We start from the raw sequence: 14193 nt of genomic DNA, 5'->3' as shown, positions 1-14193 counted from the left end.
TCTGGCCACTGGGAGACATAATCCAAAAGCAGATGAGCTGATCCATCACCGATCTGAACCTCTCCTCTCCCCAGTGCCTTGCGCCCACTACCAGACATAAACGGCTCAAGTGAAAAACCATATGATTATGTGCCTACCAGACCTGTAATAAATATGCGGCGGGTCTTGGGCAGCTCTTCTGAGCTGCAGAGAGAGAAAAAGAAGCGAGGATAATTGAGGTTAATTAGAAAAAACTTTATTGTAAGAACTTTAATAACGTCGATGAAGATTACAGAAACATTTTGTCAATAAATTAATAATTATCATTAAATCACAAAGAAAAAAAATGTCTAGGCCTATCAAATAAAACAACGTAAGTATAATGAGATATATATATTTATATATATATATATGAAATAGGATCACGCAGTATCAGAAACAATTAACATCCAAAAGTGAAAATGAATCACTTGTTTCCCTGACTGATGCACTGAAAATAGAGAGCACTGTAACACAGCTCTGATAATAAGGCTCGTCAGAGCTGTCTCACAGCGCCGAGGATCTGTAATGTGCTTACTGATCACAAGGAAATTCTCTCCTTTTTATTACATATACACTACATGTACCAAATGTGACACTAATCCAAAAATAACAAGGCTGCATTTTCTTCTTCACTTCTCCAGTTTGGCGTGATGACCCTGCATAATAGGTTGACCCTACACATACTTCCATAACGCAACGCATCGCGGGCTGTCACTCTGCAGTGTGCAGTGTGCAATGCGCGGCGCATGCCAACACTGCTGCAAAAATCATTCAAGGGAGGGCCTCGGGAAGAGTATTGAACAGGCTGCAGATGTCGGTTAGATTGAGCCATGGCATCATATTAGTTTTATGACAATGAAAGGAATACAGCCCCGCTATGTCATGGACACAAATTCTATTCTGCTTGCAGGACAACGTCTTTGCAAGGCGACAAGCTCAAGATGGATGCACCTCCAAACTCTGAGGGTCTACAAATTGGTCTCCATTTCCAGTGCACGTGATAGTCATACAGAGGACAGCACTTCTCCCATTGACTCTTGGAAAGACTCTTTTTTCTCAGCTTTCTCCAAATCGATGGTGTGGATGGAGCCTGGCTTAATGGCAATGTCCTCACTCTCCACCTCCCTGTATTTCCCCGATGGGTCCTTCTTAAAAACTTGTTTGAGCCTGTTCTTTATCTCAGGGTCAGGACAGTACAGGTACTCGTACAGGCCGCCGGCTAAGATGCCTCCCAGAACGGGTCCCACCCAGTACACCTATCATAAACAGGAAGACAAACACATTAATGAGTCAGCTGGTTAATCAGCGCCTCATTAGAGGCAGGGAAGCTCCGCGTCTCTCAGTATCGAGCATTTGCTACCAAGGGAAGGCGCTTGAATATGATGTCAGACACAGGGACAGAGTCACACTGTAAAACCTCCTACGGGACTCACTTTGATGATTGATTCCGACAAGTTCTGAATCCTTGAACTGAACAGATGTACCGCTAAAAGTTCCCTCAACTAATTAAATTAAAGTCTGTTTGCAGCAGCTGTTGATTTGGCTTAAAGGTGTAATGTGTAGGATTAAGTGGCCTCTAGTGGTGAGATTGCAGATTACAACCACCTTACTATCCTTCCCTCGTCCTCTAAGATAAGGAAGGCAATTATTAGACAATTATGTTCTTTTGATTATACACAAATGAAAAAGATTGTGGAAATTATTCAATTTCTGCCAATAGTGTCTGCCACCTGAACTACACGCGAGACCTTTGGACGTATTGGGAAATTTCACAAATTATTAGGAAATAAATTTGAAGTTTAGTTACTGTATTTAAGACAGAACACATACACCTTAAAATTGAACCTTAGCAGGGGCCTACAACGTTTTTCAGGCCAAGGACCCCCAAACTGAGAGATTAAGTAGGGACCTCCTAATAATATATGTGTTTATTATATGTTCTATATTAAACTCAGCCTAGTGCTATTTATAAATAATATTATTATAATTTTGCATTCATTATTAAGCTATCCAAATAACACAGAGGTCCAAATATTATTATTTTCTCACTAAAAACATATGCAACAGTAGGGTAGCCGTGCCGAAAAATTCTGGTGGAAACATTTGAAAAATATATTTAAAAATGTTTCTCATCAACTAAACATGTTGCAACCCTCCTGCAGTACCTCCACGGACCCCCTAGGGGTCATGGACCCCCTGTTGTAGGCCTATGGTTTCTACCGGTTCCCACCCAGCACATCCCCCAGTGTTGTTCACACATTTAACATGACACCATGCTGTCAGCAAATAGCGCTCTGGAAATAATTGCCTGGATACAAAAATTCAGAGCTAATGTAATTTTACACCTTGTTCAGTGACATCTCTACATTTTGTAGCTCAAGGTGAACATTCGTAAATTTGTCATTCCTCTGTGCTTCATTTGTTGGATGAATTCATTAATTCAAGGTCATATACTGTTTTTTTTTTTTATTTATAGTTCTCACATGATTCTACTCTGAAAATGCGACACTTGGGGCATTAAACCACAAATTACGTCAGCGCATTGTAACACAAATTCATGACATAATATTTGAACCAGTGAGCTCCTCTATTACTGGAGTTCAGATACTCAGAAATGGCACAGGCGCTCTCCGGTGTAACTGGGTTACACCTTGCTCATACAAAGTAAGTGAAGCATCTCTTACCCAGTGGTTCTCGAAGTTAAGTGTGACCATTGCAGGCCCGAAGGAACGAGCGGGGTTCATGCTGGCTCCTGTGTAAGGAATCTAAAAGACAAATTATAGCACCGCATTCAGACCCAAGTATGCAACGTGCCTATATAAACATCAAAGATGCATGTTTGATATAAAGCTGTCTTACGACAGAATGCTGTGTTGTAATATACGAAAAGGTGCATTTGTTAAATAGACCAGGGTAGAAATCAGTTGAGCAGTGCATGCGATAACATTGTTCTCCCTGTGCATTCATTTGCTCTGCAGGGTTTAGGGAGCCCCCGGAGATTGGTTGCCATGCGATGGCAGTCTCCAGTAAGGATGTGCACGTGGGTGTGAATCTCCAAGAAAAGCACAGTGTCGCATATCAAGGAATGGATGCCGAATGCACCTGCTCTTTCTCAGCCGTAGACACTCAACACACCCAACTGAAATCAGCCTTGTTCCACAAATCTTTAATGTGGGGCGTAAATTTAATCTTCAGATCAGCGTCTAAATACATGTTTCCCTGCTGGAGGTGTTGAGCTGTTATGTAACTGAAGCTACTCACCGCAAATAAGTGACCTATGACCACAGCGAGGCCGATGGCCAGGCTCGCAGAGCCGCCTAGGTCGGTGCGTTTAGGATCGCAGGTGGCAAAGACGGCGAAGACCAGTTCGAACGTGATGAGGAGCTCGACGAGGAGGCCGTGGCCTAACGAGATGTCGGAGTTCACCTTGGGAACGGAAGGTATTTCTTAGAAAACCAAAGGAAACCTGCCTTGTATTTTGAATGAATAAGCTCTCACCGTGGTCACACCGAAGGACCCTCTGACAGCAGCAGGTGTGACGAGGTAGAGAATCCCAGCTCCTGTAATAGCTCCCAGGCACTGAGCCACCACATAGAAGACAGCCTTCGCCAGGCTCAGCTTTCTGGTCACAACCATAGCCGCGGTGACAGCGGGGTTGATGTGTCCGCCGCTGATGTGTCCAAAACACTGCACCATGGTGGCGATACTGAGGCCAAAGCACAGAGAGATAAGGACTAGGTCAGCCGGGGGAGGCTTCTCCTTCCCTGCAGCCCAGTTGATGGTGGAGCCCAGGCCGAGGAGGACAAAGATGAGAGTGGCCAGGTATTCTCCAGACACAGCCCTCCAGAAGTCCTTGGTCCAGATCCCTTTAAATGCCACCATTATGCTCCGACAGTTACACCAGGACAGGAACCTCCTGGCAAAACGAATAATGAGAAAAATGATTAGCCTACTTACGTATTCTTGGTGTGTGCATGTGGCTGGAAATGTACTGAACCCTATCAGAAGAGCTGCCTCTGGGCAAAACATTTATAACTCCACTAGGGATTTAAGCCGGTGACTTTCCATGACAAAATGCCACACAGAGCATTCTTTAAACACTGTGCATGACGGCAAATTATCACACTAACAGTCAAAGAACACAACTTTTAATTGTTGCCGCTCAATTAGCCTGACCAGGCAGAATGCAAATCTTTTGATTGTTAATGATAATGAGAATAAGGTTTGCACGAGTTAAATGTCTGAATGGCTGCACGTTTAGGAAGTTAAATAGGTTTGCCATCAAAAATGCAATAATAAGCTCAGTCCATTCACTCTGGATCAGAGGCTCAAACTTACCGAAATTGATAACGTGCTCTTGCTCTCTCTGTCCCCGTTGTGTGTGATATGCTTTCTTTCATAGGTCCTGGTGATTTATTCAACCGGCAGAGGCACCTCACCCTTCATCACAGTGCACAAATTGCAATGGCCGTGACCCGCAAGCACTCACAGAAGAGCAGCAGGTTGTTTTAGCGCAGGAGTTGGGCACAGAGAGCGGGTCTGTCAGATGAACATGATCCACACATTGTGCCCTGGGATTGCATCCAGCAGCTTTATTAGGTTACTACCCAAGCATCCCCTCACAGGAATTAAGCAGCCTGCTCGGAGTTGTCGGGGGGAGGAGCCAGGAGATCTGCTGGCCATGCAAACAGTAGCTCTGGAGCACAGTGTGCAGGCACACCGTGACTCAGGTGGCGTCAGCATCTCGGTAATATCACAGCCTTTAGAAACATGCTGAAGAATGTATAATCTTTACCAACATTTGAAAGTGCAAATTAAAATATTAGGCAGACACAAAACTTATTGGCCATTCCTTCTTTAGATAATTCAGATAATAAAATGCTTATAAAAGTAATTTTTTTTTAATATAGCAGTATTAATAAATAATAGCAGAAATAATAAGAGATTTAACATATATTGAGTAGCAGTGCATGAAATCAGGTATTCAGGTAAAATATTAAGTATATGGTTTTTACTATTTCCATTAAATGCTACATTTACTCACATTTACTATTTATTACTTTTACTACATTTTTTTTCTTTTTTCTTTTTTTTTTTACTACATTTTTTATAAGCCTCAACCAGTTGTCTGCAGCAATAAAATACTACTTGCATGGCTTGTTCCTCCATCACCAGCCATACTGCAAACATATACACCGGTCAGCCTTAACATTATGACCAGAGAAACCACAAACCGATGGACAAGAAGTAAATTTCTTTTCTACTTGTGGACGGGGCTTAAACAAAAACAAATTCAAGTCTTTTGTCTTTAAAACAAGCTTTCATACTCTATCGTATTCTTCTGAGAAACACACATATGCACCGATCCTTTTCAAAGTCACCTCACAAAAGAAACACGACAGGACTCGAGGATTAACCTGTGCAAATGCCTGGTTTACCAGTCTGGTTTATCGTACGCGGCCGTAAACAATTAAGTTTAACAAATAGCATCATACATTTTCTACTTTATCTGGATCAAGCGCTCAAATGTTTGCCGAACACACATGCACACACGTGGGCTGTAATGGAAACCTATTTGGCACAGGTAGAAACATAAACACTCTATCTGTGACAATCAAACCCATTCATATGTGACATTTTCCTCTAAGATATCCCCTTTGGCTTAGAGTGACCTCTGAAAGAAAATAGCTAAGGGTAGATGGTCACTGAACAGTTACATTAAAACAACATCATGGGAATTATTTTGGAGAGATCTTGAATGTAGCAGATGTTCATTTACATATTTTTCCCCAAATCACATGTGAACACATGAGTGGTGTGTAGTTATTCTTTATTCAATACACACTGTATAGCTGATTCAGATGTAACTCAGTTATAATTCATTCATTTATTAAAATCATCATTGATTTTCACAACTACAATCTTGGATTTGAATGATTAGACTGAAGAACGGGTCTGCCTCTTTACTGATAACAAAATGCGCAGTTACTTGTGATGGGACAACATCCACACTGTTCGTTTCATCAATCGCCAAATGTATTTTCTTTTTTTCCCCGTTGTTATCACAAATGAATAACTCTGGCTGAAAACTGCAGGATAATTTGCCAACAAAGAGTGAGAAGCAAAGGAGTCCCAAGCACACATTGTTTCTGATGAACCGATGTGACTCTGCAAAAAAAAAAAAAAAAAGAAAGAAAGATTCAGGGTTTTCATATCAGATCAGAGTTATTGTTTTATATCACTTCATGGGTTAATGATGATCTAAACCACAGACTGAAAAAAAACCTGAGACAAACCAGGATGTACTGGACACACAGCGAACATGCTGAATATTTAGTATTTTTGCTCCATTGTTAAAGCTGAGGCAATAAATGATAAGATTATCGTCAGCAGACCCTTTCATGCTTTGTGTGTTGTTTTTTTTTGTTTTTGTTTTTTGTCTTTCTCCGGTGGAAATCCAGTCAGTCGGTAGAAAAAAACAACATAAGCAATAACTCCACAAATAATTGAGCGGTTATAGTCAAAGTAAAAATGCACCCTTTAACACATAATGAAGTCATACTGAAAGCTGAAACTATTCTTGATTCTTTATTTTTTTTTTTCAGAAAACTCTTTCTGTGCGAGACACTTTTTGTGAAGCTCCATATTCCAAATCGTGGCCCGTTCCAAATCATGGCCATATCAAGCGTTCCATCCAAACATCTTGGTTGAGAAGCAGTAATTTAAATTTGTTATTATTTTTGATGCACTAGATACAGGTAGAATAGTCAGTGACCCCCGACCGCACACATACAATAATTTACAAACACTGCACATGTAACAAAGTTCTTTTTATGAGACCCAACTTAACGATGCGTTCAATGACCGCGGAAGTGACCTTGCTCCAGAGGGACATTCCATGCAGTTTTCATGTGTTTATATATTTCGTGTGTTAATATTTGTCTCAATGATCCTTCACGCTGCTTTAGGCAAACACAACGGTTCCACTCGAGAAGGTCAAGAGGAAAGTGAAGGTGATTTTTGAGATAACAAGACCCAACATAGCATGACAACAAATAGCAAAAGATGTTTTATCAGCATTATATAACTGTGTTCTAGGGCACACATGTCTATTTATTTCAGTTTTCTTAAACATAACATACTCTGTCCCATCTTTATTTCTTTATTCCTTCTTTTTTCCTTTCTTTCTTTCTTTCTTTCTTTCTTTCTTTCTTTCTTTCTTTCTTTCTTTCTTTCTTTCCTTTTTCATTTTCCTTCCTTCCTTCCTTCCTTCCTTCCTTCCTTCCTTCCTTCCTTCCATTGTTCTTCCTCCTTGCCTTCTTTCTTTCTTTGATTTTCCTTCCTTCCTCCCTCCCTTTGTTTCCTCTTTCTTTCCTCCATTGTTATTTTCCTTCCTTCATTCCTTTCATTTTCTTTCCTTCCTTTATTTCCTCCATTGTTTTTCCTTCCTTCCTTCTTTTTTCATTCTTTCTTTGTTTCTTCATTCCTTCCTTGTAAATAAAATCTAGTGACCTGTGTTTGTCCGACATGAGAGCACAAAAATATTCACACACACGTACACATTTGTGAGGACACTCATTGGCATAATGCACTCCCTAGCCCCTTACCCTAACCATTTCATCTAAATGCCCAACCCTAACATTGACCCTAACCATAACCTAATTGTAACCTTTACCCTAAAACTTAAAAAACCTAAAAGTTTTAACCTTCAAAACAGCCAAAAAGTGAGGACCGGCCAAAATGTCCTCAGTCTGATGGTATAAAACTTATACTGGTCTCGGAAAGATAGCTGCACAAGTACACACACACACACACACACACACACACACACACACACACACACATGAAAGAAATAACATGTTCATGTATTAATGAATAGGTGACCTATTTGTTGCGTTCCATGCCCAAACATTGGCTAATACTTAACCTTTGCCCTGGATACTTCACCTGTTTTCTCTGGGCGTGAAGGTGGCCCACGCTGAGTCGAGTTTCAACATGTGGAGGTGCTACGAGGATCCCACGAATGCATACTGCAAACAACTGCACATCGCTTTCAGGGTAATGCGATCCATCCTGTGTAGCAATAAATCACTGGAGGGAAATATATTTTTGTCTCGTACAGGCGAGATTTCGTCTCGCCTGTACTTCGGACGGGTAGAAGAGGGGGATATGTGGTCGTCACTCATCCCTCTTCACGTGTGCCAATGAGAGTCCCGTTGCATGTCCAGCAAATAAACAAGGCCGTGAGAGCGGATTCGCACGTTAAAATAATTATAAAATAAAATAAAAAAGTTTCCATATCCATAATTTGACAATTATGCATGCATACGGTTTTATTTACAATGGTAAATATGGCCACTAGGCTTGCTCCTTTTACACTGAATTTTAAATCTGCGCTCTATACACACTTGAATATTAATGCGCTACATAAATCGTTTAAAACAGTATCGTGTCGAGTTCTTTTCCTGGATCCTGTTTCAATAGTTCCTCCGGGCGTCACGCACATCAGAGGAGTCCCTTCTTTTACTAATTAAAGCCTTGCCTGAATTCTTCAGATTTGCATGTGTTTAAATTACAACTGAGTCAATTAATGTTTGTTGATACAGCGCGAGTTGTGTTTGATTAGGGAGCTGTCCCCTCGATCGGGTTGTTTAGTTTCAAGAGGAGTCATTTTTAATGTGCGGCATACATCTGGGATTGCTCACCTTCTTTTGCTTATCTTATCAAGTGATGGATTTACAAAGGGGATTCAGCACCCCCTGGTTAGCATCACTCAGATATGATCACCAATCCTTTTTCAATTAATGCCATTTTTAGCCACATTCAAGAAAAGCAGACGCATTTCGTTCCTCATTAGTGAGATTCAATCATTTATTTTTTGGATATTTTATACGTTTGAGTCTATTTATTTTTTATCAGATCTGATCCTCCTGGGCACAGATGAGTTACACAAATCTGTCATTCATTACAGATGATTCTTTTCAGCTGCTCTCTTCTGAAAGGGGCTTCGTCGATCTTCCGCTATGAAGTTCTCCATGGGTGTTTTCTTGAATTTGCATCAAAGAAAATATTCTTCTTTAAAAACTCTTGCGTGATTGATGCTTGTTTGAAATCGCTGTCAGGAAAACGCCTCGTCTGCCAAGCTCTTAGACACATTTTGCAGCTCCACATCATCACGCTTCCACCTCCACGCTCCACAGTCGGCATGGTGCAGCCAACAAATTTTATTACTTTTTTTTTTTATTTAGTTTGGTTTGATGAAAGGACGTGCTTGTGGACTGGTCTTCAAATAAAAGGAAATGTTTAATCTAGCCACTTTCTTGTGCACCATCCATGGAGGGCTGTTTGCATGCACTGTCCTTCACACTTACTAGGCAGGCACCACTAAAACATCGGTTTCCACGGATAATCCTCCTGCACACTTATTTTTATTTATTTATTTTTTAAATTCAAGGCAAAATTAAATTGAAAAAGGAGAACTGCGTGCATCTCTCGAGAACGACCATGGAGGTTTTTGTTATTGGGAGTATGGCTCCCCACAATTTCTGCAATATGCAATTTACTCTCTGCTTTCGTGCTTATTCAGACAATCACTTCCTTGCTAATACGTGACACAAACGAGGACAAAACTGAGAAATCTGTGGTGTTTGTTATCTACAACATAGGTAAATCTGATATAATTCGTTAAAGAGTACCGTTTTGGACTGTTTAAAAGTGTGTGGAATGTATAATAAAACACGCTGCAGCAATCAAGACGCTCGCCTGATAAAAACGCGAAATTGGCAACCTTGCGTGTGCAGTTCCAACTGTAACCCTGGGGATTTACCAAATCAGCAGAAGCAGTCTCTGGTAAACATGTTTTTCTTGCTGAGTTGTACAGCCATGCTTTGTTAGACACATGCTTCTGCCTTTGTTATCACTGCACCCTGCCAAGTTTTCTGCATGCCACAGTGAAGGGAGTCCCAACACAGTTATATAATCTATAGGCTGGACAGGGAGCCAAATTAGTGGCCTCATCTTGAAAGACAGGAGCCGTGAAAGGCTTTATTCTGCTTGGAGTAAATGAAGCAAATGGGGACAATCTGCTTCTGAAAGCCCAATTGACCTTTGACACGCCGAGAAAAATAAGCTGCTGAGCGTAAGAGCTGGTAATCATTCATTCATGCAAGAGGATGGTGCAGCAGCACATGCGTCCAGTGTGATCCCGGGATTTATTTTTTGTTTTGTAAGGTACGAGGACGAGCAAGTGATTAAACTTTCATCTGTCTGTGCAATGTAAAACACTACAGCCCCATTAAGTTATGTGATGTCTTCCCTTTAATTCCAATACTCATAAGAGGATTTTCGTAGTGAACTCAATTTAAGAAGTTTTCGGAACTTAAAGTAATCTATTGTCTTGGCTTCTTGGGAGTGTTGGCTGGGTGTCCAATGTTCAGTTGACTCATGTCTTTAAGTTTTGAGTTGAAGAAGGCAACAGGATCGGAAGAAGGATTATACGATATGAACCATATGAACCTTTTTTAATTAGACACAACTAAAACAAAATGGCAATACCTGTGACACGAGGCTCTACAAAGAGGATGACAACATCAGCCAAAATATTGGCGTATGTGTAATGAATGGTTGGATTCTAGAAGCTGATCTTAACTTGGAAATGTGAATCGAAAGTGTGAGGAATTGTCAGTTCATTTGATAAAATGAGACGTCTTCAATGGATGATGTAACCTGATAACTTGTTTTAACTCATAGCATCAAGTGGACACAAGAAATGACTATTACATCTTGAAACAGAGGTTTTATTCCGGTTGAGTTTACTTGCAGCAGGTGAACTTTTCAAGTCTGAGGAGGTATTCTCTCTCTGTTGTAGATCCATTAAAGCTGACTCACAAGCAAATAAACAACAACAAATGAAACTGCCTTTTCTATTTGACTTTCTATAATGATAATGAACAAACCTATGTTTTTAAATATTGGATTTGATAGACTGGGTCTGCCATGGTGCAGCACATCCGGTAAACTTACACAAATAGTTCCTACAGTTCCAGTTCCACATTTCTGCACTGTGTCTGAGGTGTTTGAGTTGGCGAGTTTCACAGCCTTACACGACCTCTTTGCAAGTCTTTAACTTTGACTGATAAAACAAGAGTTAACAGTATTTACTTACGATTATTTAGGTAATTTTGATTTTGTCCTGTTGTGACCGTACAACATCTTGTAAGTTTCCGGGCAGACTTTGGACTGCAATTCAGAGCAGGCTTGTTACTGAATATAGCTTTTTTTCCTTTTCTTATCATAAATAACATTTTAACATGTTTATTTCTGCTCCAAATTTAATCAGCATGAAGTGTCACTCATGACAGCCTCTAGTGGCCATTTCAGGAGTTGCCCTTTTTATGCACTTCCATTTGGCTTCATCTTTCAGCCCCCCAGGTTGCCACTGTAATTCCTCTAAAAGTGTCTTTTTTATCGGCTTTTCTATGCACTGAAGTTGCATCATCAGCAACTGGGTCAACGCTCAGAGATGGGCAAATCAATCCTCCATTTAAAGTTAGAGAGAAGCAGTAGAACGTATCGTTCCAACGAGGAGTTTTGTTGTATATTTTATATCCCAAAAATGGATTTCTGGGAATAAAACAAAACTGCAAATGTAGAAAACTGAGTATAGGTTGCAAGCCAGTTCAGGTAGAAAACCCAGCTTTCACCGCAAACTCTCACAAGACACTTGCAGCTCTCTGTAACACAAAATCAATGCTCACTTTAAAATACAATATATTTAATCTGTCAAAGCTCTGAGCGCTCTTTTGCAGTCAGTGCACGCTGCAAGCACCACTGCATCATCGCCGTTTCTTGGCCTGCTCCGGCTTTTAACCAGAACCCACCTCTAGGCTCCGAATCTAGTTTCACTTTGGGGAAAGATTTAGTTGCAGACACTCCTGATCTCCGGGCTTAAATGTACTCTGCAGGGCACGATGGCCTCAAAGATCAAATGTTCAAACATTAACTCAGTTTTCAAATATTAATACACTATCTCACTGTGACTCAGCTTACAGATTTGTAATTAGTGTAAATCACACACATGCACGTGTGTTTTCCCCATGTTTACCTCTCCCTTTTCTCTGTGTGTGTCTCTGAGGCACTCGGAAGACCTTGAGATTATAGCGCTGTTAGGCAAAAACAATTTGAAAAGATCCCAGTGTTTTCAGCTGTGGGGAGAGGGCACATTCCTTGTAAGCTTCATTACTCCTATTCAATCATCCAGAGAGCAAACTCTACTTGCTAACTTGAGCAAAAAGAATCATGGCTTTGGTAGAAATGCAGAGAAAAAAAAAGTAAAAAAAAAAAAAAGTAGTGTTTGCATTTTAAATCCACATTTGTGTTTACGAAAACGATGCATATAGATTTTTAATCATACCAATCAGTGATAGTTGTGATGACAATGATGAAACAAAATGGCATTGTTAGTGCAGGGTTTATGCAAACACAAGGGTAAAAACGAAAGCATCTGGACCTGTTTGGGTTGTGTTGAAGAGCTCAGTACCAGAGAATCACTCCCTGTAGAGGCTCAAAATCATCCTGCAAATGAGGGGTCGATTAATTAAGACTTAGTGGAACAGTGCGACCATTGTTCCCTTTAATGGCAGCGACAGTAGGTTTTGAGAGGATGAGCCTGACTTAAAGAGCAAATTTATGGGCACAGAATGCAGCTATTGATTTTGGGGAGACTTCGCGTTTAATCACAGAAATACAGCAACACGTGAAACAGGTCCCTGATTGTCCTCGGTCCAGCGTACACAACTGCTGTCTGCACCATATGCAGAAGAGAGAACACCTCAAAGGATGATTCAGGTCCGTGACTTTATAAATAAATTCAACTGACACTGATGTTTGTGACTGCATTTAAACTATGATCTCTTTCTAAAGCATTGAGTTTATTTTCTAAGCCGAGTACTGAATAAACACAAAAGAAATAAAGTAAAAACATGAAACCAATGATTCAGAACTCAGAAATCCTGTATGTGGTCGTAGCCAGCATCACTTCTCCCAAACTATTATTGCGTACTTTTACTGATTCAGTTCCGTGACAAAGACAATTTTGAGGTCTAGTTTTGGAAAGCGTAAAAAAACAGAGCAAAACAGATACTGCAGCATCGAAATCTACCATACGCCTTGCGACCTCTCGCTCGTGGTAGACGCGAATAACACTCGTGTCATGTGACGGCGTCTCATGTCATGAGGGGCTTTTTACGAAAATCACATCATCTCCAGCATCAGTCATCATCACCTGCTGAGGATTTAATTTTAAGACCCTATTTTTCTGTCTTCCCCTCCCTCTCCATCCCACTATCTGTCTCGTTCAGTTCTGTTCACTTCAAAGAGATTCAGTGGCTTGATAAGGATTTTTCCACCGCTAATACCGCCGCTATGCTGACGCTGAAGGAGAATGTGCTGTATATAAACATGAATATGGAAGGAAGGAAGGAAGAAAGAAAGAAAGAAAGAAAGAAAAGCCCTCCTACGCCAAAGTATGATAACTCAACCAGCTGAACTCTCTCTGTAACACAAACTGAGAGGACGTGGAAGAAACAGACACGGCGGCGCTGGGTTTTTCACGGCTTGTCATTCAGACTAGAACTGAGAGGTCGCTTTAAAATGCAGAACATCCAGTCCCACTCAGTATGTCATGTCTTCCTCCCAGTCCACTTGCACTGAGAGTGACATTTCAGCCACGCTCTTCCTGGAAAAAAAAAAAAAAAAAAAAAAAACTGTCTCGACGAGCATGTTCCGCACGTCCTCTCCCCTCGCTCGGGATCGGCTTGTCATTCGCTGAGAAAAGATCATAAATATTTTGCTTTCACAGCAACCGCGCTCCGTTGACTGAATTCATCTGCATCTTTGTCAGCAGAGGTCAAGCACATTAGAGGGGAACAAATTGTTCTGTGTCACGGGAGGGCCGAGGCGAGCAAACACTGATACAGTAGCTTCTTTGGCATTCAGACACTATACACAGTAAAGGAGCCGGCACTCTTATTACATCCCACCAAGGAATCTGAGCTTCTAACTTGACATGACTGATGTGTCACGACAATTTTATTCCAAAGCAACAAGTGTGCACTTAAGAGCAGAGGGCAATGGGAAGTGTAAATATAAAAGCACATCAACTCACACCCCTGA

General features: G+C 40.9%; 1 protein-coding gene across 1 annotated transcript; it reads right to left on the bottom strand.

The window, feature by feature from the left end:
- Positions 1-219: 219 nt before the first annotated feature.
- LOC125011365 (aquaporin-4-like) lies at positions 220-4638 on the bottom strand. The gene is made up of 5 exons (XM_047590546.1): positions 4360-4638; positions 3520-3937; positions 3283-3447; positions 2706-2786; positions 220-1277 (listed from the first exon to the last, which is right to left on the bottom strand). Exons 1-5 carry the CDS (start codon positions 4419-4421, stop codon positions 1026-1028), a joined length of 978 nt encoding a protein of 325 aa, XP_047446502.1. The 5' UTR covers positions 4422-4638; the 3' UTR covers positions 220-1025.
- Positions 4639-14193: the final 9555 nt, after the last annotated feature.

The sequence above is a fragment of the Mugil cephalus genome, chromosome 7 (genome assembly GCF_022458985.1).
Source record: "Mugil cephalus isolate CIBA_MC_2020 chromosome 7, CIBA_Mcephalus_1.1, whole genome shotgun sequence".
Classification (NCBI taxonomy): domain Eukaryota; kingdom Metazoa; phylum Chordata; class Actinopteri; order Mugiliformes; family Mugilidae; genus Mugil; species Mugil cephalus.
The sequence above is the reverse complement of the archived record's forward strand: the minus strand, read 5'-3'. Positions and strand labels throughout refer to the sequence as shown.